At 41.9% G+C, this 25,237-nt stretch overlaps 2 protein-coding genes across 6 annotated transcripts in view; both read left to right on the forward strand.

Annotated features, from left to right (window-relative positions):
- Positions 1 to 734: 734 nt before the first annotated feature.
- On the forward strand, positions 735 to 11,936 carry cdan1 (codanin 1). 2 transcript variants are annotated; one of them, XR_002292955.2, is made up of 28 exons: positions 735 to 883; positions 1,243 to 1,919; positions 1,993 to 2,193; positions 2,307 to 2,497; positions 2,667 to 2,783; positions 2,872 to 2,950; positions 3,037 to 3,157; positions 3,586 to 3,695; positions 4,498 to 4,587; positions 4,674 to 4,749; positions 4,815 to 5,020; positions 5,102 to 5,228; positions 5,314 to 5,457; positions 5,690 to 5,856; positions 6,407 to 6,488; positions 6,568 to 6,657; positions 6,742 to 6,796; positions 6,879 to 7,015; positions 7,096 to 7,199; positions 7,322 to 7,471; positions 8,774 to 8,837; positions 8,932 to 9,010; positions 9,299 to 9,525; positions 9,630 to 9,737; positions 9,810 to 9,873; positions 10,667 to 10,854; positions 11,150 to 11,386; positions 11,463 to 11,481. XR_002292955.2 is itself a non-coding variant. In XM_004082442.4 (28 exons), the coding sequence occupies exons 1-28, from the start codon at positions 806 to 808 to the stop codon at positions 11,583 to 11,585; spliced, it is 3,963 nt and encodes a 1,320-aa protein (XP_004082490.2). In that variant the 5' UTR covers positions 740 to 805; the 3' UTR covers positions 11,586 to 11,936. The 2 variants fall into 2 exon arrangements, 1 of the variants encoding a protein (XP_004082490.2); XM_004082442.4 differs by having other exon boundaries at positions 740 to 883; positions 11,279 to 11,386; positions 11,463 to 11,936.
- A 68-nt stretch (positions 11,937 to 12,004) lies between these two features.
- The window catches only part of stard9 (StAR related lipid transfer domain containing 9), a 37,901-nt gene continuing 24,668 nt past the window's right edge, over positions 12,005 to 25,237 (forward strand). For all 4 annotated transcript variants that reach the window (XM_023951904.1, XM_023951905.1, XM_023951907.1 and 1 more), the window contains exons 1-3: positions 12,005 to 12,291; positions 16,033 to 16,102; positions 18,057 to 18,173. In XM_023951904.1, the coding sequence (XP_023807672.1) occupies positions 12,245 to 12,291; positions 16,033 to 16,102; positions 18,057 to 18,173 (234 nt within the window). In that variant the 5' untranslated portion in view covers positions 12,005 to 12,244. The remainder of the gene's footprint in view (positions 12,292 to 16,032; positions 16,103 to 18,056; positions 18,174 to 25,237) is intronic.

Raw genomic sequence — 25,237 nt, forward strand, 5'->3', positions numbered from 1 at the left:
ATTTAAATAAGATATATATGGAATTTAAGAGTGGATCAGACACACAAATGGACACATTTAATTGTTAACATTTAAAACCCATTAAAACTCACGCATCAAAGACATTAAATTTGCACTGCTACTCAACAGAAAGCAAACTTATCAATCTGAGCAACAAACAACTCCAGAAAGGGCTCCATCAGAGTTTTGCACAGACTTAGGGAATTATAAGTAACATTTTTCAAACACTGCGACAGACTGGCGACCTGTCCAGGATGTCCCCTGCCTTCGCCTGCGAGTGGCCAGGATAGGCACTGGCAATCCCGTGACACCGAAAGGGACAAAACAGGTTTAGATGATGAATGAATGAATCTTTCAAACAAAAATCCAATTATTAAAAAGTCAGATTCCCGCATTGGTCAGATTTTAGGTGAATAGAAGCACCCACCGATCCGTAAACACTGGGTCACATTCTTTTATGAAAATACTTATTTTTTACATTTTATTAGTCACCAAAGAACTAAATATGAAGATTAATAGGAAAACATGTAGACTTGAATGAGATTATTGGGAAGAAAACTGTGTGTGTCCATTCAATATATCACATTCGCACAATTGCCATATCGAAAAAAATACACAAGATTATTATTATTATTTTCTATTTGAACGATCACCTAAATAATCTCATTAATCGAGAAATTAGGCAGATTCTAAACGGTCTTTTTAATTAAACGTCACCACATGCGTCAGAAACGATGTTCGCAGTGCGCGTGCGCCGACCCCGCCTCTTCCTGTCCCGTCCTGTAGCCGCGCAGCTCCTGGCAGAATGGCGGCTATTTTGGACTCGGTTCTGTCCCAGAGAATAGACCCCAACAAGGTCGTGGAGTGGCTGAAAACTGTCCAGGTATAACTGAAACGAGGGTTTTGGATACGAGAGAGACGTTATTCTGCAGAAGGAATCTGATTTCGGATGTTTTATGAAATGTCAGAGTCCCAAACTGTTTTGTAAACAAAACTTTTAGCTTGTTGCAAGCTAGCAGGTGCTGCGTGCTTGATGGGTTAAATGCTACATATCCTTCGAGCTCCCACACATTTTAGTTCAAGTCCTTAAATGTAATATATTCTCTTATCAGTTGTACTGCAGGCTGTGTTAAAATCCGTGTTGATATTTAGTGTTAATTTATTTGGCTTCACCTTACGTACGTAAACTTTCTACCGCAGCCCATCTCTCTGTCTAACTGTTGTCCTCTGGCCAACCAACAGGAGCGCGACAGCCTGCCGTTCACTGACCGTGGAATAACTGTCCAAAAACACGAGTTTGTCTCTTTCCTTCTGAACTTCCTGAGAGAACAGAGCAGTCCAGCGCTCGCTCATCATGGCACCCCAGCCAAGACCCCCAATCGCCCAAGACCAGCAGCACAGACCGGGGTAGCTAGCAGGTCTGCCAGGAGTGGAACCGCTTCCCGGAGTTCTAGTCGGGTCCAGCTTTTTTCTCCGTCGTCTTCTGCGTCACCTGGAGCTGAGTGTGACGCTGCCGGACAGTCGGGCTGTCTGAGTGGAATCAGCAACTTCAGCAGCCCGTCCTTCTCCACGTCATGGAGCCCTGCTTCCAGGCCGCCGGGCTCTGAACGCCGGCATAGCCAGAGGGTCTGTCTTGGTGACTTCATGGCGTCCCCCCCGGACACGCAGCCTAGTCCCTTCCAGTCACAGAAGAGCCGAAAGAAGAGCATGGCTGTGGGAGCACAATGGAGGGGAGGGCGTGGGAGCCAGCACACCGATGAGATGGGGTTCGGCGATACCGGGACCAAGAGGCCGGGGAGAGAAGGAGGAGGAGGTCATGGCAAATCAAGGGAGCAGCTTTCACCTCCATCTGCAGGTTCACTTAATTTCAACAATTTGGAAGACTTCCCACCTGTTGGATCATCACCCATCTCCCCTTTGTGAGTCCAAACAAATCAGACTTATTTATTTTTTCTTACATTCGTGTTTTTCTAATAAGTTCTTGTTTTCTAGAACATCCAAACCGTCTAGAAGAATAAACCCAACACCCGTCAGTGCCGAGCGGCCTCGTTCTAAACCAAAGACCTGTTTTACATCCACTCCATTCACCAAACCGGGCAGTCCTCAGATGGGAGCAGAAGTGCTTGAGGGGTCGATGAGAGTGGGGAGCCCCTTGAGTTTGCAAGAGGAGAGAGAATTGCTTAAAAGAGAAAAGTAAACAGACACACATTGCACCGTCTTTTTATGCGATGTCACTAAAGTGTTGCACAATCTGTGCAGCTCCCCTCCATGTCGTCACTCATCGTCCTTCCTTTTTTCATTTTCAGGAGCAAGCGTGCCCAGCAGGCTGCTTCGCCCTGTTTGTCCTCTCTGGAACCGTGCACCCCACCCAAGACGGGAGTTTTGGGTGGAGCTAAAGTGACTCCAGAGCTGCAGACACTTTGTCCTGAACGCTCAAAGGTTGCATACGCTCCGGAGCTGGATCTTCTGGCAGAATTATACTGTGCCTGCATTTCTGGTAAATGACCACAAGGTGGTAGCAGTTAGCCAAAATACATACATGTTGTTGGAGGGGAAAGAGAAACAAGTGTGTTATAGTTTAATAAAGTAAGAGCAGTGATAGAAATAAAGTAGAGACTGTTAAATAGAAATATCTTCTAAAGATTATAATTTGGTTGTTTTTACAGAGAACTTGGTGCCCAACATCTTTTTGGAGCTCTTCTTTGTGATGCAGCTGCTAACATCCCTGTCTCCAGATTCTAATGATGCTGAAGTACAGGACAGCTTTAGTGCCACAAATTCAGGTGCCTCTTCTCTTCCCACACAAACGTACAAATCTTTCAGACTCCTGTTAGAAATATTTAGAACTCCAAATGAAACTTTTATTTGCAGATGTTTTAGAAAGATGCTACCTGAAGCAAGTACACAACTGTGTGTACTTTGCTGTGACTGTGCTGGAGAATCAGTTTGAGTGAGTCATAAATTTGATTTCTTCTATAAAGTTGGGCTCGTCTCTACACGTTTAATCTCTATGGGTGTATCCTTCGCTTCTGTCAGGTTGGTCGCTCATCTGGACAAAGGAACGCTGCGTCTGCTGGCAGAGAATGAGCGCGTGGCGTCTTTCTCTCCGACGCTCAGGGATCTCCTCATTCAGGCTCAAGGCAAAAGCTCAGCAAAGGTGTGATGGATGAAATGCAGTCGGACATGGCTAAGTACACCGCAGAAATGGAGCTTAAACATAGGAAAACAACACAAAACAAGTCATTTGCTAGAAAGTAGGAATATATCTGATTTGGACTCATATCAATAATAATTCCCTTATTCTTAGATCTTAGCTCTTAGTGAAACATAATATTTTGGACTGTTTGGATTTAGAGAAAAAGCTGTTGAGCAAAGAAAAGTTAAAATAAGCTAAAAGCTGGTAAATATGTCTAAAAAAATAAAACAAAGTTCGAAATCTTTGCTAGCATCCAATCATTGGAGTTAAAAAGTTTTATGACTTGATTTGTGAAATCAACTTATTTTACCTTTAAGATCTGCTTTTTTTTATGTGGTTTTAGTTTTTTATTGATCAACATTCCGGTTCGTTCTGTTCTTTTATTGCAGCTCTCTCCATCAGTCTCCACTTTCATTCATTCAGTCCCGTTCCAGCCAGACACGGACAACCGTTCCAACTTTGGGAATGACAGGGCCTTCCACACCTTTAAGAAACAAAGGTCAATCCCGACACTGCTGTCTTTTTAATTCTTAGCCTGGAGTTGTTGTTTTTCCTTTATTAACAAATGAAATTTATTTGAAGTGGTTCCATGTGCCTTTTGATAAACACAATTTTATTTAGCTGCATATATTCCCCAATAAAATGATGTAAACAAACGCTTGCTGTAAAAAAATGGACTTTGTTAGAAATTTAGAAAAGTTTTCTTTATATCTAGAAAGAGTTTTAGTGATGATTGACAAAAACCTCAAATTTAACAACTTCTTAGGAACAACAAACTTTTTTAAGTTCTGTACTAAATTATTTGTAACAGAAATAATAAGAAACGTCGGATAATGTAAACGTTATTTTTGAGTTGTATATTAGACATTGGCCTGAGTTTTATTTATATGTAAGTTTAAAAAAAAAAAAAGACGTATGCAGTCCCAGTTGAAACAAATAAAAGCTGACTGATATGTTGCTCCGGTCCCAGTCTGAATGCAAAGAAAAAGATAATATATCAACCAAAATTTAGATTAACACAGTTGATTAACTTTCTGTTTAAATTTGTCTTTAAAATGGAATAGAAAGTCTTTATTGTCATTATGCACTGTCTATATAAAGTGGACACACATCTAGAATAAAAACCAGATACAAATATACTAAAATCAGGTGGATTTTGGTGTAAAACTAGAATGACAGCTTTGGGAAAGAAAGGTGTTTGTTCTGGCTGGTGTGAACCTGAAACGCCTGTCGGAAGGCAAAAGGGTTTAAAAAATGTTTTGAATGTCTTCTAAGTCATTTGTGTGGGATTCTCCTCTCAGAGATGTGTTTTATGAGGTGCTGCGAGAATGGGAAGACTTTCACAACGAACCAGGGTGGAGCTTTGAGGCTTCGCTCGGGGGAAGAATCAGGCAAGTGTAGTTCTAGCGACTATCCTCCATAAAACTAGGATAAAGGTTTAATTCCCGCCTTTTTTTGTTGTTCTTCTCCATTTTAGAGGAATGATGAATCAACTCACCTCTGCAGGAATTCATTCTCATTTTGCCCGCTTGTTCCTCAAGCAGCTTGTTCAGGTAAATCCACCACCTTTCCTCGGAAAGATTTTGCTTTGCTGAACGCATCGTAAACGTTTCTTCAGATGTGCAAAGGACCGCAGATGAGCGGCTCCCCTGGAGAACCTCCGGATGCTGACCTGCTGGGAATGCTGGGAGCCGACAGCCTGGGTCGCCTGAAGCGCCTGGAGGAGCGCCTCATCCAGCCTCATGGAATCGTCGGCCCGTGTCCTCCTCCTTCCTTTCCTGGACATCAGGAGTTCTTCAGGGATTTCATACAGACATCCAGCTGGTGAGAAGGCACAGCTTCATATAAATTCCCTGTCAAAACAACGAGACGGACGTTTTATTTTGTGGTTATTTTGTTTACCAGCTGCCAGCTGAACCAGCATCTTCAGGACAGCTTGTGTCAGCAGCTCCTGCAGCTGGATGAGGTGTCCATACTGAGCCCCTCTGCTTCCATTAAGGAGGAAGATGAAGACGGGGACATGGAGCAGCAGGTAGAAGACGTTTGGGCACAAATTCTGCACGACAAAATGAATATATGCACAAACTCTAATCACCGATGTTGCATCTGATTGAAAGGACGAGAAGCAGCGGTTCTCCTCGGTGCTGCTTTTAGCTCGGCTCCTGGCAAAGTTCCTGGGTTTCATTTCCTTTCTGCCCTATCAAACGTCCGAGAGGCCGTCCAGGGAGATACAGGAGACGTCTGCAGCCCTGCGCAGCAAGGTGAGGCAAAAGGGGACAAAGCCCCGCCTCAACCAGAGTAAAGAACCAAAACGTTCTAAAGTCTGCAGAAAAGAGGCAATGCGCATCTCTGACTAATGGAAAACAGAGTCTCTGTAACCTGAATGTTATGTCTTCAAGCTGCTCCCTCTTGGTTTAATCATACCTAACGGTGTGTGCTTTGTTCTCCACCCCATCAACCCACACACGCACACACACACACACACACACACAGAGTGCTCCGGTTCTGGATGTGTGTGCCGTGCTGAACGACAGTGTCCGGAGGCGGCGCACCATCCTCACTGTCCCTTGGGTGGTGGAGTTTCTCTCCATGATGGACTTTGTGGGTCCTCTTCTGCCCTGCTACAGGACGGCATTGGGGACCCTGCTTCTCCTCTACAGGTCTGACGCCATTCTTTCCCAGGATGGAATCCGCTCTTTGAAATCTCACGTAAAAATGGTTTTTCTGTTGTTAGAAATGAGTGGTCAAGCAGTTGTGTGGTTAGAATTCAGTCAAAATATTAACAAACAGCCGGAGAAGAGATTCTCTTCTGTGACCAGTTTTGGATTTATTTTTATTTTTCTTGTTATAACAATCTCACCCTGCACTCTCAATTCCATTTTAATTAGTTTTACTATATTTTTAGCTCTGTTTTCCACTAATTGCACATTAGAAACAGGATCAGTATCACCAGCGTATATACAAAAAAAGACAGAAGAAACCTCTTTTTTAGGGTTCTAGTGTGGGAAAAAAAGTGTAGGTGTTGCACAAAAGTTTAAATGTAAAATTTAGATAAAGCCTAAGCATTAAGGAATTAATGTAAGTTATTCTATATGCTCAGGGTTATAGGAAATAAAGTGAAACTTTGCTGAAATGTTGATCACTTAAAGTCCTTTTCTTACTTAAAGGTTCCTCTTCCTGCAGACTAATGATGGATGTTTGTGTGTGCAGGAGGATGCAGCTGAAGCGGAGCGCGGATGCGTGTTACCTGAACAACCTCCTGCTGGTGTCCGTGTTGGGCTGGCTCTTCCACGTGAGGCGCCGCCGACCGCCGTTGTGCTAAATAATCCACATAGATGAACTTCAGGCAACTTCTGCTTTGACTTCTTTAGATTCCAGCCATTCCTGAGGACTTTTTCTTCACTGCTGAGTTCACGGCAGCAGTAACGGTGGAGGACGGGAACCCCGGTTCTGCAGGACTTGTACGGAGAACACACATTTTTTTTCTCCCTTTTTTTTGCTTTTGCTCGTTTATTTCACTCAAATGTTTTGCTGGTTTGTTTTAGGACTGCAGTCCTCTGGTGGATCAGCAGCTTCTGTATATTTGCTGTCCGTTTCTTAGTGAGTATTGTTATTTACGTCAGGCGCCTCGACTGTGTTTGGTCTTCTGAACCCCGAAGATGTGCTTTCCCCGCACCTTTAGGTGAGTTTCGTAAACTCCTGGCTGCGTTTGTGTCTGGCAGCACGGCAAAGAGCGGAGGGATCATCCGCAAGATCACGCCCACCTCTGCTGAGCTCAAAGACACGCCCCCCGCCAACCGGTCGCAGCAGAAACTGCAGGTGAGCGTTTGGGCCGGCAGGGTTTTTTTTTTAGAACGGAATGACCGGTGGGTTTAAACTGAAATTCCTGAACGTGACAGGGGGAGCTCGAGCAAGCCTTTTTCCACAACCAGCCCCCGTCGTTGCGCCGGACAGTGGAGTTCGTGGCAGAGAGGGTGGGATCCAACGCCGTCAAGCACATGAAGTCAGTGATGAAGCTCGGGTTTTCTCAGACTTTCAGGCTCTAAACTTTCTCATTTTGAAACGTTCAGCCATTGGCCGCTTTCCGTTCATGTCTCCCTGCTTTGTGGGGGTCTGCGTCACCAGGGCGACGTTGGTGAGCGAGCTGATGGAGAGAGGAGAGACGATCTTTCGAGACAAACGGAAGTCGGCAAACTTCAGCGCATCAAAAGTGAACGAGTCCATCTGTGCTCTGCTGTGCGACGCAGGCCTGGAGGCCCTGGAAAGAGCTGCCAGGTACAGCAGCGTCTTCCAAGACACTGCAATAACAAGCAGGGAGGACACAATGAGAACATTATTCAACATCAGTTGTTTCATTTAAAGAATCTACTAAAAACCACGGGTTACTACAACAATATTTTTTTTTGTGTGTGTGTTAAATCTGCACATTCAAACAGACAAATTCAACACTGTGAAGTTCTGTAAAAACTATCTTAGCTTTTAAAGTCGTTGGTATTTTCCAAAATTATAAGCAGGCGTGCTGATTGTCGTTCCCTTAGATTAGACATTTGAAGCTTCGTTTTCACCAATATTGTTTTAAGCGTTTCCATGGACCCATTAAGTTGGACCGAACCGTACCATTTTAGTGCCCCGATGGTTGTAGGTCCGTAGAATAAAAACAATAGACCCTTTAGGGCGGAGCTACTGTTGAAACTCATTGATTGGCTGTATTCCTCATCGCCGCCCACAATCATCTCTCAACCAACATTTAATGCCGTTCAGTGGATATGAGGCTTTAGTTTTCTGTTTATTTTTTAACTTTTGTTGTATTTACATTTGAATGTTCTGAGCTTTTTTCGTTGAGTTTTCACTAAACATTGTTTTAAACAAAATGAAGTTATAATACAAGCAAACCTTCAATTTGTCTAATTTAAGACCAAAATGACTTTTTTCTGTCCTGATTCCACCATTTTTACATTTGTGTCTCCTTTAAAGAGCAACCCTGATCATCTTTTGAAACATTTTATGATTATGCCGTTTCAGCCTAAATAAAACAGTTGTTTTCGAGGACATAGTTTCTGCAGAGCGGCAGAGAGCTCCCTGTTCTCCTGCTAGCTTACAGCCCTTCACACCCCTGACCTAACATTACCGATGCAACAAAAATGGCGAGCAGTATTGAAGCTTTCCAGTCATACAGTTTAGAGCCGGATGTCGGGTCACACGAGGAAAACAAAGACGTTCATGGATCTATCTGTCTAAAAGCGGGTGCATCAGAATGGAGCAGAGCAGGAAGTTTGTGGCCTGCCTAGCCCATTTTCTACGTCACAAGTACGTTCTTTCCCTAGTGATGTTGTGTCGTCTACTCCTGATTAACAACAATTTGAGTAAAGTAATACTCAAAAATACAATTTTGAGTTTAATTTTCTTATAAGAAAAATGCCACAAGAGCAAGTAAAAAGAACAACATTATCATGGGAGTGGGTCTTTAAATGTTGTATTTCTTGGTGGTATTCAATGAAAATAAAAAAGCACGACTTTGTTGGCAATTGAGGTCTCGTGTAATCTTTGTTTTCTGAATTATCTCCGACTCACATGCAGATTTTGTGACGAGAAAAGCCTCGACGCCGTACGAACACTGCTCCCTGAAGAGACCTCCCCCACTGTAATTTCACCAATTAATACGAATTTTGAATAGAAAATGTCGTCTTCGTGACATTCATTTCTTTGTGCACTTTTATTTCGAACATTTTTCTTAGGTTCTCCAAACATCTGAAAGCATCACGAGGCGCCTGGCAGCAGAAAAAGCTTGCAGCTGGCTCTCCGCTAACATCACAGGTAACTGCTCAAAGATCGGCAGTTCTTTAAGGAGTCTGCATTCACGCATATGTGCTTAGTTTTTATCATTAACTTCATGCTAAAAGATTTTTACAAATCTCTTAATAGAAGTACTTTTTTTAAAATGTATGACATTTCAGATCAGACTTTCTAAAGAGACACTTTAAGCAGTTTATATGCTAAAAAGCTGGAATGTAAGGGCTGCCAGGGTTATATTCATTTCTATTATGGGTGAAGGAAAGAAAGCAGAACTTTATAAAAACGCTTCCTTCCGTTGTCCTTGCGCAGCGCTCATAAGGCGGGAATGGAAGAGCAGGTTCGACCGTGTGATGAAGGCTCTCGGCAGTCCTGGAGCTTCAGAATCTGTGGATGTGAGCGGCGCTGAGGTGGATCTGGTCTCTCGGGATCAGTCGGTTGGTCCTGAGAGGAAGGCGGGAGGCGAGCAGGCGAGGGCTTGTCCTCCTGGCTGTGACCACAGTGCCCCTCTGCCTTCGGATGTCCTCATAGAAGTGAAGGTACCTGTACAAGTTTGGCCCCGCTCTCCTTTGTTCAATTTTTAATATTTTTTAAATATTTCAAATCCAAAATTCCAGCAGAAATCAAGTTTTCTTTCATGCAGGAGTTGCTGAGCATCGCTGTGGGGCCCAGAACAGATGTGGAGCTGCCGGCTGGCTCTCAGGTTAAAGCCCTGCTGCACAGAGCAAGGGACACACTGGCCTGCAGGAAGGTACGGCGAAACTGCCATAAATCCCCTTTTTTTAAGTGTGAATTACACCTTTTCTCTGTTTGGATCCTTCAGTTCCAGACTGCAGTGTCGGAGCAGATGCTTCTGAACTCTACAGTCATGCTCGCCTGCAAGCTGGGTAAGACGTTCCGACCTTTGACCGCCGTTTTAAGACAGTCGGGAGGTTTAGGTCATTTTAAAAGAGCAACATTTGAATTTTGATGTGTAATATTTGTTGAAGTATTTCCCTTGAAGAACTCTGAAGGAAACGTATCTTTAAATTTGGTTTAGGTTCAAGGAAACATGATGCAATCCGCAAAGTAATAAATAAATGCACCTTAAAACAAAGTATAATACGCAAAAATGTGGGGAAAAAAGGGGGCAAAGAATTGAACATTGGGGAACACCTAAGAAAACGAATTCATTTAAATGCAAAGGTACATTAAGTATCAGAAGTGATCCTGTCAAAAAACATGGAATTAATCAGAAATAGGAACCAAAACACTCCGTATTTATTTGGTACCAACGAATACAGAACTATCGGCACTCTATAAAAAAAGCAGTTTTTTGTACTTCATTTAGGAGAAGTCATTCACCTCTATCCTATTTTGTTTTGCTTTACAATTTTACCTTTCCAGCGATTGCGGGCGGGCTGATATAAGAATGGGTGAGTCCATGAGGGTGGGCGGAGCTTCTCTATAAAAAGCCAAAGGCAAAGAGGGCGAAGGTTTGGCTGTACTTCACAGGATTCTAATTCAGAGACCTGATGCAAAAGAGCGATGTGCACAATGCTGTGGGAAAAGATGGTTGTCGTGGCGACAAGCGGTGAAATCTGTGTTTACTTCAGCTAGTTTGTTAAAATAGTTGAGTCAGGGTTAGTATTACCCACAAAGATATCCTATGTGGTGCATGCTGTGTTTTTGTTTTTTCAGTAACAGGAGAACTTCCAGTGCTCGTCGTGTCCTCGGGAAGTGATGCCTCGGAGTCAGAAGCTCTGCTTCCAGACCTTCTGGAGCAGCTCGCTGAGCTGTGGCAGATAAACTTCCCGTGTCCCGACGCCCTTCATCAGCTTTTCGCCCCTCTCACCGTCACCGCTGTTCTTCAGGCCGCCGACTCGCAGGTAGACGAGGAGCTCAAATGCAGCTCTCTGTTAGCATCTGGTCCCTGCACTGCTGTTGCTCTGTTCTACCTGGATCAGGCGTGTCCAACTAATACCTGAAATAATCTGTTCTATTTTATCAGGAGGAATTAGGGCAGGTTGAGCTGCAAAACAAGCAGCACATATTTAATATAGGAATTTAGAAAAACATTCAGTTCGTTGGTATCTTTATCTTAACCATTTGTGTCTATTAATATATTTAATTATTTCCTAAATAGGTTGCTTTGCATTTTTGCACTTACATATTTTGTTTTAGAGGACGGAAGAAAAGTATTTGACTCTGAGCTGATGAGTTAGCCTTCAAGTCAGTTATTTTTATTATTTCTAAAGAGTTGGTTGTAGTCTTTTGCGGCTCAGTTTTAGTATTTATTTTAACATTTTTTAGGCCACAAACTACCTTTTCCTGGTCAGAAGGCTGGTCGACAAAGGGCTATTGAGCGAGGAGGCAGTCCTATCTCATTGGAATACATTAACAGATATGACATTGCCAGTGGTGAGACAATAAGACTTTGTTTACATATCTTTTAAGTGAATATTCTTTATTATTTACTTTATTCGTCTTTTTTCAGGAGTTGATTAAAATTTTCCAGCTCCAGTCGCAAAGGATGCAGCTGTCTCCTCCTGCAGCTGAGATGCTGAAGAGCATCGACAGGCTGCAGGTCTCGCAACAGCCGCTAGAGGGAGCATCGTGACAACAACATACCCACAGCTGGCTTCTTTTGTGGCCGCCAGTGTCTTATTCCACATGTTTTCTCCACCAAGAGGGCGACTTTTTGCCGTCGTTTTCTTCTTCTTCCAAAAGCTGTTTTGCACTCAGCTTCTCCTAAAAGAGATGTGGGACAATCTTTGCAGATTTACAATTTTAAAAAGTCCGAATTTTAGCTTATTTAAAATGAATTGACGTCTAATTCCTTTTAAAACTTTTTGTTAAGCACTTTCACGCATTGCCTTTTTAGAAACTGCAAGTATGTTCATGTTGAACGCTGATGTATTCACTGCTTTATAAATCTAACTTTTTTTTAATAAAGACTATCCGATTGCAACGTGTTTGTTTTAATCGGATAATAGACGAATAGAGAATGAGCAGCAGTCCTGTCAGAGGACGGAGGCTCGCGGGGAGGGCTGTTCCGCCTGTCCGCCCTCCCCTCCCACCTCTGTCCCGCAGAAAGTTTCTCCTCTTTGTGGAGGAGCAGGGAGACGGCGGGCGGTTGGAACTTTCACTGGCCGAACATGGCTCTCTCTGCCCGGATGTCCGGACCGCTCTGAAGTCGAGCGAAAGCACCCACTATGTTCGGCGGAGAACGGCTTCTCTACCTTCGGATTAATTCAACTGGCGAGTGAACTACTAGCTATGGCAAATGTCAAAGTCGCAGTTCGGGTTCGACCGCTTAACTCGAGGTAAGTCAGCTAATTTACACCGCTAATAACATATTAACGATTTTATTTTAAAGTTTATTTAATTCCCTATTTTACAAAAAAACTTGTTTTCTACTGTAAAACGAAGAACACGTAACAACACCATATAAACTTTTTTTTTCTTGTGAAATGCGTCACTTTTTCCTGAAGCTAGCTCGGTGGCTTGTTTTAAAGGTGCTTTAATAGGTTGCCGGTTAATTGTCGCGTGCGTCTCTGAGATTGATGACGTCATTGCGTCACAAACCGTCCTAACAGTGTTGCCAGATTGGGCGGGTTTCCGCCCAATTGGGCTTCTTTTGGTTATGTTGGGCGGGTAAAATTGGCATTGGGCGGGTCTATAAAATTTGGGCTGCTTTTCAAAATATTTAGCGGTTTTACTGTCATTATTATTATTTTTCTTATTATTTAAAATATTAATTAAAAGTATACTAATTAATATATCTGCCGTTTGGGTTCATTTCCAAAAGATGGAGATGATGCAGGGCTTTTATTGGCTTTTATTAACCTTGTCAGAATGGTTACAGCTCGAACAAAAATAGCGCAGCCTGCTTATACACTCAGCCGGAGGAGAACGTTCAGCCAACGCGCACCCAGGTAGGCCCCGCCCCCTCTAATCCACCAGTCACCAGCCCACCGCTGATTGACATACGCTGTGGTCCAGCACCTGGCAGTGGCAGAAAGAGGGGGGCGCCATCAAAAGCCATCTAGAGTACACGATACGAGAAACCTATAACTGGATTTTCTGTACTTATTTTATAAAAAATTTTATTATAACAGACTTATTATATAATAATTTATTATTATTGCATCATTTTTTATTAGGCTACTGCTATACTTTTACGTTCAACATTAGGTTTTTGCTAGGTTGAGATTTGGGCTGGTTTTTATTGAGGTGGGCGGGTTTTACGATGAGTTTGGGCTGGAAACTGTCACTCAGATCTGGCAACACTGCGTCCTAAGCGGCACGAATTTAAAATCGAATTTGCCGCACGAAGCACATGCACCTACATTCAAACGTTCCGCTGTTGCTGTGATGGACATTTCTACTTCCTCCCGAGGGGAAGTGACATTCTGGTTTGTCCGTGGATCCGAAGAAGCCCGCGTTTTCACAAGAAAAGCAGAACTTAAGGCGATACCGCCCGGGTGATCCAGAATCCCGACCCTATGCGGATGTGGCGAATTGTACTACTTCCTCTTGGGATTTTAAAAATAAATATATGGTTGAATCCTGTTCAAATTTACCTCATCGACAGACTCGATGCTGGGAAAAATAAACGGGTATACATGCATACAGAAATAAGATTATTTTAAATATTATGAATTAATTTCCCATCGTCCCTTTGTAAACATGCTCTCCCACGAGCTAACAGCCCCTCACATCCCAAACCTAACATTAGTGGTGCAACAAAAATGCCGAGCGATATTTTACCTGTCCAGCCGTACAGTTTTGAACCAGAAGCCAATCTATTTGTCTATCGGAATGGAGCGGAGCGGACAGACTGTGGCCTGCCCCGCGTATTTCTGACGTCACAAATGCAGTCTTTTTCAAACTGCGTTTTTTTTTTTAAATCTTCTGCAGATTCACAACAATTTGAATTAAGAAAAAGTTGGCTTTTTGGCCACACCTTCTTTTTAAGCACTTCAAACTAAATTGAAAAACAGGATTCTCTTTTATGCACATATAGAAGTGCTTGTTTACATTTAATCCGCCAGGTAGATGTGGGAATCAATTGAAGGGACGCGTGTCTTTTCCAATGATCATGTTTTTGAGAGATCTTGAAGTGAAATCATGGCATCTGGACTTAAAGCTTTCTTTCATGAACGCTTTAATTTCACCTCTCAGCATGTAAGGTTTTAAAGAAAGCCGACTTTCAGGCCAGATGCAGTGATTTCATTTCAAGACGTCACCTGAACGAATGAGGAGCTTCCCTTACATGTTTAGGTGAGTAACTGCTGATTTAGTTTACATGGATTTTAGAGGCCAGACTTGTTAGGCTTGTCCAAATCCCCCTAATTCCCTCATTTGGGTAAAAGAAAAAAAAACAGATTACAGCCCATAAAGTCTATGTAAACACACCAAGATGATAACCAGGGCCTGGAATATAACCATCATCCTAACAAATCAGGAAGTGAGAAAGCTTTTTAAAATGTGTTTCATCAAGATCACAACTTTAATATACTAATATCTTGTTAACAAAAGTGTTTTTTTTACTCAAATTGTTGCTGTAATATGTTTTCTAACTTTGTAAGACATATGAAATCATAAAAAAGTGGATTCACTTCTAGAGAAAGTAATGAGTAAATTCACATCAGTGGCTGATTTTCAATGTATAATCACAACCTATAAGTGAAAAAGAAATATTTAAGAAACATTGTTTCTTTTCAAGGCTTCTGTCTCATGGTTTTAAATATTAATATTTTCCACTTTGAAGTTTTTTTTTCAGTTTTCCAGGAGTTTGCTTTAACTTTTAATTCATTCAAAGTATTTATGGGAGGAAAACCATGTGTGGCTGATCGAGCACATACCTCTCCTCACCTCATAGCTTTATCAGGGGAAATACTTTAGCAGGATGAGAAACAGGTTTGTAGGCTCTTTGGAATTGTGTGTGTTAACTGTGTTGTTATGCTGTGCGTTTCTTTGAACTCCTGCTGGCTTCGTTAGGCTGCAGGTCTCTACAGTAGTAGCATAATAAAGCATTATTGTGGATGCCCTGGGAGGGACAATGATTTCCCCCTCAACCGGTTTTCCTGCTATCTTTGCATAACAAAGGGACGTTTAATATTTAACGTTGACTGTCATGCAAATTTGTGCCGCCTCATATACTTTGTGATTGTGCCATCCGCTTTTTACACTGATGGGTTGATATTGCTTCTCTATATGTTTCAATGACAATGGGGTCGTTTTTGATTTAGCTGATCAATGGGATTGAGCGTGCGACCTTTGCAGGAACATGTCACTTGAAATGAGAGATTTCAGTTTTTTTTAGTAGCAGATCTTTTTTTTTCCAGCCTGGAGTGCCGCTCCTTCATGCTGGCCTTCCATTGAAACTTGCTGGTGGTTTTGGGCTGGGCTGCAGTCAGGGCTGACAAAATTAATCCCACGTGGTGAAGCCCATGGAAAACCAAGCCATGTTTCTATCCCCCCTAGTCGTAGAAAAGGGTGAACGATGGGAGTAGCATTCGCCGTCGAGCCATTATCGCTCCTAAAGATTGAAATTCTGCCGGCCTCACGCCGTTATTGCCTCCATCTAGCCTTGCGTTGCGTCAGATGCTCTCAGTCCAGCTGCTGGAGTTGTTTTACGCACGATTACGCACACAACAGTTGTGCTCACCAGAGAAAGTCTCTGGTGAGCACGTGGGGGGGAGGAGGGGGGGGGGGTTGTGATGTTTTCGTTTGAATCTGAAACTGGTCAGCGGTACACTTGTGTCTCAATTTCATGGGTGGGCTGTGCACAGCGCTTCATTGTGGTAACTGTCATGTGATGGCCTCGAGTCAAGGGAAACTCACACAAATGTATGTGGACACCCTCTGGATTACATCATCTGCTCTGTGGACTCGGCGCCGTGTCCTAAGATGATCTGAAAAGTTTATCATAACCCCTGTTCAGTGTGTGGCTGCAGGAGATTTTCTTGGATGTCATTTTCTACAATGTTTTCTTTAAATAATTCTCCTCTTTAAACAATTGTATTAAATCTACAACCACAGTTTCTCCTGTCTTCCAGGGAGAGCCTTGACGGAGGGAGGCTTGCGGTTCAGGTAGACGATAAGTTTGTGAAGATCCGAAACCTAAAGGTGAGTTTGGATGCACAGCGACAGACAGATTCCGACTCCTTTTCTGTTTTGTTCGTTTGTAAATCTCTCTGAGCGTTCGACGCAGCAACAGGATGTTTACAGCTTCACATCAGCCTCTTCCTGCTTGATGTCACACAGTTCACAATGCATTGAACTCACACACATGGATTTAAAGACCAGTTTAAACTGCAGCCCACACAAGATGTCCCTTTAAAAATCCTCTTTAATAAAAAAAAAAAAACAACCACAAACTTTAAGCTTGGAGGACTTCAGTCTTGTGGCTCCAAGGGTTCATTTATTACTTGCAGCATCACATACGTTTGTGTTCCTTCAATGGATATTTGATGTTTTCCTAACATCTAGAGATCGACAGATGATCCTCTTAGCTCTTTCACTCATCTGCTGTCTAAAAAAAATTCCTAAAACCACTATATTCAATTTAGATTTTTTGTTTCAAGTGCAAAAAGGACAAAAACAATCTTCAAATTGTACCTTTTAGTTTTTAAACATTTCATACGTGTAGATTTTTTTATGTAAAAAACTAAATTTTGGACTGCTTAAAGCATAAAAGGAGCAGACTCGGCTCGTTTTGTTTCGTATGTCATACAGCTGAGTCAAATGTTTTGAATTTTTAAAGGGTTCCTTTTGTGTACATGTAATGTACACAAATGTAAAAGTTTGTGATCATGTTTTGTTTGCAAATGAAATGACAAGAGAAGAGCCACAGCATTAAACCATAAGGGAGCATCCAGGCTCCACGGTTCTCCTGTGGGGATCATTATTTTTGGAAAGTAGGTCAATAAATCTGACAAAAATGATTAAACGGAGAACCTTTCTGTCTGACAGCAATCATAAAGCAAAAAGAGCAAAAATAAAACAATGCATGCTATATCAATGTATGGATTTTTTCTCATGTAGATCTATAGGTGGTTGTTTTCTGCGGCCTCGGTTGCTACATTCTTCATAAACATTGTTATGATCTGTGCTTTAAAAAAAATGCTGTAATCAGAATTAATTTGTGAATGTTGCAGTGGGTACAAGCTGGTATCTACCATTATAGGGGTTTTTATTGGAAACAGCTAAGATCTTATGTTCCAAAAAACAAATTTATCAATTTATCAGTTCCAAAAATGAGGAATACAGTAGATAAAACCTAAGAATACTGTAATTTATTGACGTGTTTTTTAAAAGTACTTTGGTTTGGATAAAGTGCTTGATAGTTTATTGACATTTATCTGAAAAAAACAGTTCTAAGTTAAATGTTGAAAAAAACAACAGACAGGAGTTTTTTTTTCTTGTCTGGCAAGATTTCTTCTTAATGGACTTTTTTTTATTTATTTTTCCACTATGAATAAATGAACATCTAAAAGTGTTAGCAGACATATAAATCTTTGTATTCAAAAACTTTATTGGATTTTTAAATAAATCTTTTGGGAAAAAATGAAGGTAGCTTGTTTTTGAAGTGCAAACGATTTAAAAAAAAGTCCACAAGTTGTTTTAATTTCAATAAATGTTTGGATCCTGTGAACATCCTCCCTGTGCTAACAAACAGATCATTATGAAAATGTAAACAGCCCTTGAAATCGAAGGTGGCTCCACCACCCGCAGGTCCCGGAGGACACCCACCATCACTGAACTTGACGAGCCTTTCCGTTCAACGCAGCAGTATTGTTTTCCAGTCTGCTCTGCAAACCTGCATGCTTTCCTGGCTGTAAGCAGACCGGCGGCTCGTTTCAGTGCACCCAGCCGAAAAGAGTCGCTTAATAAATGGAAAAGGCTTGCTTGCATTTTGTGTAGTCCCAGAAACAACAACAAGTGTTGTAAAGAATAAAATGTTGCTTCTATGTCTGAATTGCATTATTATGAGTCTGTTAGATACTCTGCATAATATTTTGATGTCAGTTACATGAAAGAATCTAATCTACGTTTTTCTGCCTTTTGTTTCTTCTTCAAGCTGGATGGACGGACAGAGGGAGGAGTGGATTCCAGGGAGAAGCTTTTGGAGTTTTGTTTTGACTACTGCTACTGGTCGGTGGACCCCGCTGATCCTCACTACGCCTCGCAGGAGGAGGTAAAGTTCAACTTTCTTCTTCACGGCTTTTTCTGTCTGTTTAAACTTATTTTTTTAAAGGATTTTCTAATTTCACAAATGACACTGATGGGGCGCAGGACCGGAAGAGGCTGAAGGGGTGAATGTCTTTTCCATCACTCTTGCTTTATTCTGAGTTTCATCTCAAACTTCAAATCTCCACTCCGATCATTTTCTGATATATTTTGAAGGCGTTCCAAGTGGTCTTTTAAGTATAATTTTGACGTTTATAGCCAAAATTAAAAAACAAAACCTTCTCTTTTTACACACTCTCCCACTAGCTTACGGCTTCTCACCCCCCATTGCAAAAAAACATTGCTGGTGCAACAACAATACCAAGCCACAGCTGTACACTTTTTGAGCCATATGCCATTGTGGATGAGGAAAACAAAGACGTTCATCAGAATGGAGCGGAGCAGGGAGCTTGTAGCTGTGCTGTTGTAGCTGTTACACTTTTTCAAACCACATTTTTATTTGTTTGCTCCTGATTTGCAACGATTTGAATAAAAAAAATACTTAGAAATGCTGTTTCAAGCATAATTTTTTTAAATCTATGTCCTCCACCATGAGAAAAATGCATGTTAAAAACACTAGAAACACCATTTTCATCAGAGTGGGTCTTTAAAAAAGAACAGGCAGTATCAGTGAAATCTGTGGACTTTATCTTTTTTTATGGAGCATTGCACACCATCAATTACCGCTAATTTGTCCCGGTTCATTTAGAAACCTAAACATTTGAAGTCTTAATCTTGTTTTGCTTTCGTCGTGTTGTTGATGCCTTGTTGGGTGGAGACCACAAGGTTTCAGTGACAAACACACAACCTCCAAAGGAACAACCGGGAGGAAACACCGTCCTAGTGGACAAACCGCAACAAGAGTTGGGCGTGTTTTTACACAGATGGCCACTCAGGGGGGAAAAGGATATCAGCTCCATCTGTTACCCAGAAGTCCGCTTGCTTCCCTCGCCGGGATTGGGCATTTAGATATCTTCTTGATTTGATTGAGGGTGTTGTTGGAACCTAAGATGAACTCCAAATCAAGAGAAGGCAGTTTCTATCAACACGTGAAATGTTTTGCCCCTTTAGAGTCACATTTGTCAGAGAAACACAAGACTTTGTGAGCAGATACAAAGCTGCAGTTCTGCATTGAGTTCTGCATCCCCTCACACATAGGGGATTCCTGTGATTGCCCCTGGGTGGGCGAAAGGGCACCGGAAAATGACGAAGCTGTTAGGGTTAGATCTGACCTCTTTCTCAGCTCCAGAATCTCGAGAATGGTCCCACTGTAACAAAGAATCGTGTTTCCACCAGATCAAAATTCAACTCTGAATCCATTTAAATTGCAGATTTTGGGAGTGATGATGTCAGTTAAGAGCATTGACAGGCGTACTTTAAAATCATTTATTTACTGTCTTCTGCTACCCTCTAATTAAATCAAGTTTGTTAAAAATACTCCCCACATGTGCTTTAAGCGTTTTCTCGTTTAATGAGCTGATGCTATTTTGACCAGCGTGAGATTTTTCTGGTTCCAGAGTTTCTTCTTGCCTGCCAAACTTTTTTTTTTTTCTGAGCAGAACAACAGTCTTGCTGTGTTTTCCCTGGAGACAATCAGTGAGACTCAGAGAAACTAGATCTGATGCTTTTCCAGGGCTCCCTCCCCTCACAAACACCCCTCTATAATCTCCACCTCTGCTCTGTGTTCTCCGTTAAACACGTCCTTGCGTCACTGATGGCTTCCACCAGCCCGCTCGGGACGGTTTCCATGTTTGGTTGGAGCTCTCCACAAGCAGAAAAAAAGCTTCTGCTGCAGGGTGGAGCATCAGATTTATCTATATGTATCGCCGAGCCTAAAGGGTTTGAGTAAACACAAAGAGAAGGGCCCTGCCAGGTGAAGAAAGAGAGTCAGTAATGGAAACCAGCTGTCCAGTTGACTCAGAAAAGAGCCAATAGTCTGGAGTTTCATCATAGTTTTTCCAACAAAGGTGGAAGTAAAGAAGTTGAAATGAGGCTAGATGGAGAAAAAAGTGACCTTAATGGCATTTAGAGGAGAACGGATATGAAGGGGGCAGAGAAGAAAATGGAGTGGGGGTCCAGTCTTATTTGCCAGAGGCCCGGCTGCCTCACAAGTCATATTTTAGTGACATTTCCTTCTATAGACGTCAGTGCTGGGGATTGGGCAGGAAGCAGTGGTCGTTTTTTTGTGTGTTTTTTCTTTTTTAAAATCTGCAGATGGAGTCAGCTTGCTGGGGTTTTTCCCCTCCCTCCTTCACCCCCCCCCCCCCCCCCCATCTGCTGTCTTTCGGCGACTGTCAGTGCAGCGGCATGTAAGCGCTGGATCTGGGTCTGTGTGTCAGTGCTGCTGCAGAGGGGAAGGGAACGTTGTCTGTGCCAACGGAGGTAGAGCTCTGCACACGTGGGACCGTTTAAGTCCCCCTCCACACATGGCTGGACAGTCTGGTCGGAGTTCAAGACAATCAAAACACGCGGTGGAACATATGCACATATAAGGTCTGCTCCATGTGCAGCAGAAGCACCTGTAATATGTGTTTACATGAGATTGGAAGATAGCTCAAAAATACTGCACAATTTTCAAAAACTTGCGTTTTTGGTTAATAATTTGCCTTTTGAGGTTAAATTAATTTTTTTCCACGAGATTGTTTCATATTCTTTATTGCATTATAGGATGAAGATGTCGGATTTTCTAGTAAAGGAACACAAAAGCAATGTTTAAACTACACACCTAACTCTTTGAAAGAGTTTTTAAAGACCCACTCCAATAACAATTGTGTAATGTTAGGTTGGGGGTGGGAGTGTGCAAACGGATAGTTCTTAGGTATGGGTGACGGGAAGGGGGGAGGCGGGTCCTCTGTGCCAGTAGTCTCGGAGGAGACTCAGAGGAGAATTTCTGACGAACTACTGCCGCTCTGTAGAAACTATGTCCCAGAAATTGACACCGTTTTTTAATCATTTTTGGCTAAAAACAGCACAATCACTTATTTGCGTTTGACATTTTATCTTTTCACAAAAAGTGTTAATTTTCTACTAGTTTTTATGTTGCTTTGCCACGAATCCTAAAACTATATTAATATCTCAGTCATTTTTCATGTATTTTTGTTTTCTGGATCTCCAGCTTCCTCCAACAGTCCAAAAACATGCTTCGTAGGTTAACTGATGTCTCCAAATGGTCCCTAGGTGTGAATGTGTGGTTGTGTGTCCTTGTCCTGGGTGTGCCCCGCCTTTGCCCAACTGGAGCTGGGTTGGCTCCAGCAACCCGGTGACCCAAAAAGTGATTCAGCTCGTTCTGATGATGGACATTAACATTCTTTAAAATGATGGAAATAGTCTCACAGCTATTTTGTCAGTAATTAATGCTAAAATGTCAGGATATAAAGTTATAATATATGTTTTGGTGAGTTCATGTCGATCTAAAGTGGAATTTCAGCAGACTACTCCATTTCCCCTCATCACAATCTTAATCTGAAGTCTAAAAAAGAGCCTTTCCACCTTCAATATGCAGCTCCTCTAATCTGTATTTGCTCCTTTTTCCTGTTTAAATGGGTTTGTTTGTTTTTAATGCTTGCTTCAACCATGGGGGTCAGTGGCATTGAGACCGCATGCTGGAAACTGGAATGCACTGCTGGGCTTTCACTTCATTTTCATGCACACAGAGGCATGAGAGGTCCATCTGTGTGGCATCCACATCTCCATCTCTCCCCCCTCCCTCTCCCATGCAAATATGACCTACAAACTCAGTCCAAGTGTGACAGACGAGAGCATTGTTGAGCTGCAGCCAAACAGCTTCCTCGCCGCCTCCTTTTGGCTGCGTGTGACGTCTGCCTCTTGTGTCCTCGTCGTTTTCAGGTCTTTCTCCCTCACATCTCATTCTGTTGCTCCTCGCAGGAAGGAAAACGATCTCCCGTGACATTTTTTTTTAATTTCTTGTCTCCAAGGTCTAAACAAAGGCATTTAGTTTTGCTCAGGGCCCAGCTGTTGTGTAACCCAGTTTGAAAGCGTGGGACGAGAACCGAGCGACCCTTGCCTCTCCTGCAGCTGTTTGCTCCGATGCCTTTCATTGTCGTGTTGGTCTGTTTGTGTTTGGGACAGTTTGAGGGGAAGAAGTTGGATCACTTTTCACTGGCAGTTTCGTGTCTTTGTTGTGTGTTGGTGACACCCTCCCTGGGATGGGGAATCCAATCTTCTGGCTTGGTGTTTTTGTTTGCATCAAACCTGTTTATAGGTATTAAAGGTCCAACTTTTAAAGATGATGAAGTTACTCCAGGCATGATTGTGCACTCTGGTTCTAAACTGCATTAACTGAATTCTCTCCTGCCATCAAATGCTTCCTCTGTCACATTTAGTTCCAAATAATGTTGACAAACAATATATATTTATCAAGATCTGGATCTCCTGGACATTTTTTTTAACTTAAAGCTAGTTTCTCCAGAAAGACTTCAACTTTTCTTTTGTCTTCCGAGATTTCCTTTTAAATTTTGTTGCTTTTCTTTGTTTCTTTATCATTTTAATCTTTTTTTTTTGGTAATGTCGTGGCGTTCCTTTCAATTTCCACATACATGGTCACATTTTTACCACACTTTCTTGATTTTTCTGTTTACAAGTTTAAAACAATGTGGGATCAGTGATGAGATGTGCATCGCCTAGATATTTAAAATCTTCTTTTCCTGAAAATATCTCAACTTCTGTCACATCTTTATAGTTGATAGATGACTTTTCCCTGTCTAAAATAAAATGCGGATTGTTTCTTTTTTACATTTTTGGCTGCAGTTTACTTCTCTGAGGGGAAGTTGTCTTTGTTCTTCTTTTAAATGCAGTTTCCGTTGGGCCACGTCGGTTCCCGTGTGTTTTTTTCGTGCGCGCATGCTGGTGATAAGAGCCTTCCTGTCCAAGGAGATGTTTACTTTCTTCCACGTTTGTTTCCAAGAGTAGAACGAGCCGCCGCTCTCACTGTGGCCCTGACTTAGCTTTGTCTGGAGGTTGTTTCTCCTGCTTCATTCCAGTCTTCAAACCCACAATGCAACCTGCTTCTGAATTCCTTTATTAGTCCAAACATATCCTCCAGGACTGCAGGCTGTTACATTTGTGGAAGCAGGATCTGATATAAATTTATTTTTACTGGAGAAACACACTTGCATACCTTTTTTATTGGATTTCTTGTTTAGGGATTTAAATATGTCTCATCTTTTCTAGTCGTACAGCCTTTCCTGCACGGAAAAAAATTACTGTTATCTTTTTTTGTTAGAAGTTACATCAACATTTGGAACAAAAATCTCGGAAATCCTTCACAAAGAGCAAAGAAGCTGTCAGGTTGAAAGGAGCGCAGAGTCCGAGTGAAGTTCCTGTCTTTCTGCCAAGCCCGAGGGGACGGTCAGCCTCATTGTAGCCCCCACAGAGGGGATTTAAAAGGGTCAGCTTTAACAAGGGCTGTATTGATTCTCTGTGTTGAGCAAAGAGTGTCTGTTTTTGAAGACAAGACAGGAGCGGCGCTGCTTTCTGTCCTCATGTCTAAGCCCTCTTTCAGTGAAGATGTTGGGGGGCAACAATAGGCGGTCTGGACTTGAGTGGACTGCACACTTTGACGACTTCAATGGTATGACTGAGTTACAGTCATTAAAAATGCTGTCATTTCTAAGTCATCCTGAGTGTTTAAACCAGCTGTTTAAGAAAGATCTGATGAAGATTTTGTTTTTGGTGTTTTTAAAATCTTCTTGAGGAATTTTTCGGATAATAGAGGACACATAAAGAAAATTAAGCTTCAAATTACATTTCTTTATTCAAATCGATTTGTTTTCAAATCATTGTGATTTAAATACATAATCGTAATGAAGTAGACAAGAATAATGCAGTTTGAAAAAAGAGTGGATTTAATACGTATTTAATACGCTGGTCGGGCCTCATTCTGACGGCTAGGTCCATGAACGTCTTCATTTCTTCATCCGAGCTGGAATCTGGATCATAACCTTACGACTGGATAATTTCAATATTCATTCATTCATTCATTCATTCATTCATTCATTCATTCATTCATTCATTCATTCATTCATTCATTCATTCATTCGTCCCTCTTCTTCGGTTTATCCCTTTCGGGGTCACGGAGCTGCTGGAGCCTATCCCAGCCACTTATGGGCGAAGGCAGGGGACACCCTGGACAGGTCGCCAGTCTGTCGCAGGCTCACACATATCACACACCCATGCACACACACATTCACACCTATGGACAATTTAGATTAACCAATTAACCAATGAAGCATGTTTTCAATATTGCTCGGCATCAATGTTAGGTTGGGCATCTGTAAGCTAGCAGGTGAGTGTTTAAACAGAGAGCTCTCAGTTATGGGTGACGGGAAGAGGGGGGTGGTTCTGCCCAGTAATCTTGCAGTTAAATTTCTTCTGCCGCTCTGCACAAACTATAATCTAGAAAACAACAAAGGTTTTTTGGTATTTGCTAAAAACGGCATAATCGTTGTTAAAAGACCACCACAACGCCTTTAAAATGGTTAAAAATGATTAAAGACTTGAAATTGATTTACTGCACTTTGATTTTCCTTTTGTCAGTTCTGAACATTTCACCTCATCAAAGAAGAACCTCTACAGCCGTTCTTAGCTCCATCCATGTACAGTGATTTTGTTTCCTCTAAAATGAAAACAAATACACTATTTTATCTACACAATTTCTCCCAAACAGCACAGTCTTATGGTTTCTTTGATTGCAAAATAAGTTTGACCATTTGCAACTTTTCATGAACCTGGTTAATGTGCCATTTGTTTCCGCTCAAATTCCTCTTTGAGTGACTTAAAGCTACAAAAGCATCCAACCACAGACTGGTGTGGAAATGCTGGTTTGTCCAAATTCCCTTAAATCCGTCTTTGTCTCAAAGGTGTGATTTTATTTTTTTTAGCCTCCAATCTGGCGGTAAAGAGAAATCTAAAGTGGAACTTTGTTTGTTCCAGTAAAACAGATTTTACTGTAGACATCTTGGATCAGTCTGTAAATAATCAGAAGATTCTAGGAATCGCTTTTCCATAACCGAT

Source organism: Oryzias latipes, chromosome 22 (assembly GCF_002234675.1).
Source record: "Oryzias latipes chromosome 22, ASM223467v1".
NCBI lineage: Eukaryota > Metazoa > Chordata > Actinopteri > Beloniformes > Adrianichthyidae > Oryzias > Oryzias latipes.

Excerpts from the sequence above, each read along its gene's own strand:
- cdan1 (XM_004082442.4), top strand. The coding sequence starts at position 806 with ATGGCGGCTATTTTGGACTCGGTTCTGTCCCAGAGAATAGACCCCAAC. Across the intron at positions 2,951-3,036 it reads GTGCTGGAGAATCAGTTTGA|GTTGGTCGCTCATCTGGACA; the intron begins GTGAGTCATAAA and ends CGCTTCTGTCAG. Across the intron at positions 3,696-4,497 it reads CACACCTTTAAGAAACAAAG|AGATGTGTTTTATGAGGTGC; the intron begins GTCAATCCCGAC and ends TTCTCCTCTCAG.